At 60.5% G+C, this 5,275-nt stretch overlaps 1 protein-coding gene across 2 annotated transcripts in view; it reads right to left on the bottom strand.

The window, feature by feature from the left end:
* The window catches only part of LOC113216045 (uncharacterized), a gene marked incomplete at its 3' end in the record, with an annotated part of 31,517 nt that continues 26,242 nt past the window's right edge, over positions 1 to 5,275 (bottom strand). For both annotated transcript variants that reach the window (XM_026435741.2, XM_052264995.1), the window contains 10 exon segments: positions 1 to 454; positions 1,250 to 1,366; positions 1,456 to 1,602; positions 1,686 to 1,773; positions 1,856 to 2,081; positions 2,256 to 2,771; positions 2,856 to 3,419; positions 3,563 to 3,839; positions 4,612 to 4,751; positions 4,998 to 5,073. In XM_026435741.2, coding sequence (XP_026291526.1) covers positions 263 to 454; positions 1,250 to 1,366; positions 1,456 to 1,602; positions 1,686 to 1,773; positions 1,856 to 2,081; positions 2,256 to 2,771; positions 2,856 to 3,419; positions 3,563 to 3,839; positions 4,612 to 4,751; positions 4,998 to 5,073 — 2,343 coding nt within the window.

The raw sequence follows: 5,275 nt of genomic DNA, 5'->3' as shown, positions 1-5,275 counted from the left end.
GCCTAATTCATTTATTATGACATGAGCAATTAGGACACCAAACAAACGCCTGTATAAAATTATTTAATACTTTAACCCGCGACATTTCGGTGTCGCCATATTTGCACCAAAATTTAATAATTAAGTAGAGGATCGTTTAAATTTACAACGAACCTTTGCAAACGATACATACTCTGCCTACTTTTCAACTTCCGGTCCACCGAGAAAAAATAAGGCATCTCTGATTGCGGTTTGGTCCCGACGATGAGTCCGAATGGGCCGATCACTCGGCTTCGGCGGGCTGGCGAGCGCCCTCGGGATCGGGCCGGTCGCTGTGCTGCTCCGGGCCGGCCGGCGTCGAGGACGGCGCGCTGGTGGGCTGGGCCCCGGGGGCGGCGGCCGGCCGGCCCACGGCGAGGTGCCGCAGTCCCTCCCGGAACTCGCGGGACATGCTGCGAGCCGTCAGGCTGTGCACCTGTGGGGCGGGAGAGAGGGCAGAACGGGGCGGTCAGTGATCACGCCCGGCGACCTAAACGCAACGCTCCTCCACGGCGCCTGCGGACGGGGGATAGGCAACCCCGCCGAGCACGCGCGAGCGACGGGACTGCCTATGCACAGGCGCTCCGGTCTGCCCGGTCCGGAGCAAAACAACTCTTGGAAGTAGGATCATGTTAGAAAACAAGGTAAACAAAGTCGGACAAGTGTTATGTATTGGGTATATTAACCCAACCGACCGGCACCATACCGGTTACTTCCACTTACCTATTATATTGAATGACTATTGTTATTTGTAAAATGCGACGTAAATAGGAATGAAGACGGAATTTAGAAATAAAAAAAATGTAAAAAGTAGTTAAACGTGGATGCAAGTGGAGTGCATCACTTTTTTTTGTAGAAAGGTTCCGAGGGTTATTTGGGAGTTTTCCCTAGGTGGGCAGGCAATTGGGAAAAGGTACTGGGGTCAGGAAAAGTGGGTGTCGATGGGATGATGGGTGAGGACCCGAGTGTGAGCGGGTGCGGTGCGACAGCGGGTGCTTCGTGCGAACGCGACGGTACACCAGGTGCCACGGCAAGGGTACCGCGAAAGGTACCACGACAGGTGCCACCCACCCAACGGCGCATCACACTCGCCAGCGCACTCGCACACACTCACTCACCCGCTCCCTCACCCAACCAAGGGGGGACGGCAGGGACGCTAGGAGGCGAAGAGGGCCAGGTACCTCCTCAGGTACCAACCACCGCGCCAGGCGGCGAGCGGAACCAGACGCACCTGCCGGACGGCCTTCTTGTCGTGCTTGTTTACAATATCCGCGCTGACGGGGGCCTCCGGGGATTCGTTCTTGCCGACGATGACGACCTTGGATGCGTCGGTGGACTTGGTCCGGGACTGGGGAGGAGAGAGAACATCACATTTTGGGCCAGGCGACTCATAGTTGATTCAAACAGGTACGCGCGTTTTGGCGAACGAATCCTTACCGGCTGTGGCGCCGGCTGTTCTGGAGGCTGGGACAGGAACTGCTTGGCCAGCTCGCGGACGGAGGGCGTCGGCACTGGGGAGGAGTCCTCTGACCCGCCGTCGCCGTTGGTGCGCACGGCAGACGACCAGGGAGCGATCGGCGTCTCCTGAAGAAAGGCGGAGTTTAAGGCCGACCTCTGGGTCAGAAAAATCACAAACTTCTGATGAGCCGCGTTTTGCCGCTACTCACCAGGTGTCCGATCCGCCGGTCGGCCACTGACGTGGAGTGCGCGCGCCGGAGCCCGGAGCCGGAGTTGATGTAGAAATCCCGCCCGTACCTGCGTCACGATTTCAAAGGGTCAGCATACCGCACAGAGGGGGGCAATAACTTTGCTGACCCACTACATCAGGCGGACTTACTTCTTGGGGTCGGGGTCCACCCTGAGGGCGATGTGGAGGGAGCTGTCGTCGGGGGGCGGCAGGCTGTCGGCGGCGGGCGTGGGCGACAGCGCCGGGGGCAGCAGCGGCTGGCCGGTGAGGCTGGCCCGCTGCTTGAGCCGCCTCTCGATGTTCTCCGGCGAGTAAGGGTTGTTCGGCAGCGGGGTGGCCTCCAGCCACTTGCGGTGCTCTCGTTCCGCGATGGTCCCTGCACAGTCAACATGAGGTCGGTTATTGGCTTCTAAAGGCTTTCACGCCGCTGTCGTTTTCTCACTCGGTCAGCATTTTAAAAAGAGAACGAGTTGTGCAGATGACTTCTTTCAAAGACAAAATTATAGAGGTCATGCAATCGCAAGTACAATATTATCGATTCGGGATTTACCTGGCCGAGGAGGAGTGAACAGGTCCTCGTTATCCAGGACTTCCGGAGGCGGACTCATCCTCCCGTTAACCTGACGCTCCCCTTCCACCTGCTGGTGCTGCAGCGGCTTCTCTTCTGCCCCATCTGGCCTCTCTGCCAGCGTCGCAGCTGTGGCTTTGGGGGCAGCCGACACGGGCTCGACCCTCGTGGCCTCCACCGCTGACTTCTCGACCTCTGCAACCGCGGCAACGGAGCGCTGAGCTCTGCTATCAACGGCGAGTTTCTGCTTGGGGACGGCGCGGTGCATGGCGGGCACCTCCTTCTTGGGAATCTCCTTGACGGGGACGTCCTTGGCGGGGGCCTCCCTCCGAGTTGGCGTGTCGTACAGGATGGTCATCTCGGCGTCCTGGTCGCGCGCCCATCGTTCGGCCATGTCGTTGGGTGACTGTCGTCCCTTAGAGACCGGTGACGTTGCCGCCGACCTGATCAACGGTGACAGTCGGTCCGGAGACGAAGCAGGCCCCTCCAGGTTGGCAGCTAAGTGTAAAAGAACGGGATTATTTCAAACATACTATTGATCGTTTAAATTCCAATATTTTTGTTTGATTGGAAAATACGCACTTCTGTTGGTACGTGCAGCTCTGGGAGCAGGGGCGGTGGACAGAGCGGGGGCGGCCCTCCTGAGCAGCTCCAGGTTGCACGTCTCCGCCAGGCCGTCCAGGAGGGGGCGGCCCGCGGCCTCGGACACGCTCAGGTCCTCGGAGAACTGGTCGGACTCGGCCTTGGGCTTCATGCCGGCCAGGACGACCTCCTCCAGCGCGTCGTCGCTGCACTCGGACAGGTCCGAGGTCTCCTCGGCGTCCACGTCACCGATGAGCGCCCGGAAGTCCTCGCTGGGATTGGGCACCAGCATTGGCACGGGCACCGGGTGGTGTGCGTACTGCGCGGCCGGCTTGCGGATACGCTTGCTCTGGAACAGCCAGTTGTCCTCCCAGGACTGCATGGGCGTCACCAGCTCCAGGCAGCTGGCCGGCCGGTCCTCGTCGACAGCATCCTCGGCCTGCTCCGCCCCGTCCGGCGGCGACGCCCGGCGACCCTCCGCATCGTAGCCTCCGTCCAGGCCGTTGACCGGGCGCTGGGCCTCTGCCGAGTCGGAGAGCTCCGACTCCCCAGAGGACCAATCCACTGCAGGACAAGGAACATGAATTTAGTTTTGAATCGCTTCTGTCACCTCGACGACACGTAATTTCGGCGCCTGGAGTATCAACATAGACAATCAAGACGGGAACATTGGGATTTAAAACAAAGATGTCAGCCCGGTAACTCACCGTCCACGATGTCGACGCCAAGCTCGGGGAAGGGCACGCGCTGCTTGAGCAGGGACAGGCCGGCGATGAGGGACGGCGGCCCGGAGGGCGGCAGCGGTAGCGAGGCACTGCTGCTGCTGCCGCGCCGCCGCGCGCTCCGTCGCCGCCGCCGCCTCCGCACGAGGGGCACATCGCGCGGCAGCTCCTCGCCCTCGGAGCGCTCGTCCAGCGAGGAGGACGACGCCGAGGACGAGGACGTGCCCGTGATGGTGGTCACCTCCTCGATGCACTCCTCGATCTGCGGGTGGAACAAAACGCAACGCGCTGTCAACAACGGGAGTCGTAAAAGGAAAGCCTTCCGAAGAAGAAAACGGAGAGGGGGGAGGGGGGCAGCAGCTAGGAAAATGACCCTCTAGGCCCAGTGCTGCGCGCCGGTGCGCTCGCCCGCCCGGACACCTTCCTGCCAACGGCCAGGCTGGTAACGACCTTCGCAAACAACCAAACGGGAAGCAATCGACCGGCAAGAAACAACAAAAAGAAAAGTTTAATTAACATTTTTTTGCCTCGCGCAGCAGAGGAGAGTAGCGCTTGTCGGTCGGATCCAAATAGGCGAACCGTTCTGCAGGTGGCGTCCTAGTGCCCTCCCTCCCTGCCCGGAGCTGCCGCTGCCGCATCAGGTAAAGAACGGTGCCCGGAGGGGTAAAGTGGCTAAGGGATTTCGAGCTGCCACGGTTGGGCCCGCGTCGTGCCTTGCCACGCCGCGCCGCCAGAAGGGCCCACCAGGGCCCACCAGGGCCCACCAGGCCAAAGACTCACCAATAGCGGACGGCAGGGGCCCGAGAATTTGTTCCGGTCCATAACGGTCGCGGAATGGCAAGAACTCGCCTCTACTCCTCGTCGGGGTGGCTGCCCGGGCGCGGGCCATTTTGCGTAACGACAAGAAGCCACGCCGAGGCAGCACCACGGAGTTTCACCGGCGAGCTTCCCCGGGCCGGGCCCGGGCGTGCGCGTGCCAGTGGCGGGGCAGACCGGAGGCGAAGCAAGCGCGTGATCGCAGAGCTGCTGCTCACCATGAGTGACAGCGGGTCCGAGTCCAGGTCGCCGTCCACGGAGTGGTCCAGGAGGCTGGAGCCGGTCCAGGACCCGTTGTACGAAGATGTGCCGCTCTCGGGGGAGTCCTCCACGGACCCGAGCCGCACCTCGAGAGAGCCTGCAGAGCCACGCAAAATATACAAGTGAAAAATACAAAAATCTGCGCGCCACTGACGCCCACGCAGTATTTGCAAGTGCGTGCGTGCAAAACTTTGTCACCAGGTAGCAAATATTTGTAATTTGTTATAAAAAATTGTAACAACAATGTGTAACTAAAGTTTGTCATCTGGTTACTGAAAAAACTTCATGTCGATGTTACAAAATATTGTATCGATCATTATTTTTACAGTGCGAGCATACTCACTGACGAAATTGTTGTTGTTATTGTTGGTATTCCTCTTGTTGTTGTTGTTGTTCCGGAGCGTCGACCGCTCCATCACCTGCAACACCACACGGCTCCATGAGGACGCCGGCCGAGGTCTGCGCGGCGCGCGTCGGGAGGGAGTCACGGCGCGGCGCCGACTGTCGCCGCACGACCAGGACCCCGCCTGCCCCGGCCCCGGGCCTCGCCCATAGCGCCGCGGTAGGGCTTCGCCCAATCCCCCTCGGCCTCGGCTCAACGGGTCCGGGGCGGATCCGGCG

The sequence above is a fragment of the Frankliniella occidentalis genome, unplaced genomic scaffold (assembly GCF_000697945.3).
Source record: "Frankliniella occidentalis isolate FOCC.00 unplaced genomic scaffold, Focc_3.1 Scaffold23, whole genome shotgun sequence".
NCBI lineage: Eukaryota > Metazoa > Arthropoda > Insecta > Thysanoptera > Thripidae > Frankliniella > Frankliniella occidentalis.
Note: the sequence above shows the minus strand (reverse complement) of the source record. Positions and strands in the feature narration are given on the sequence as shown.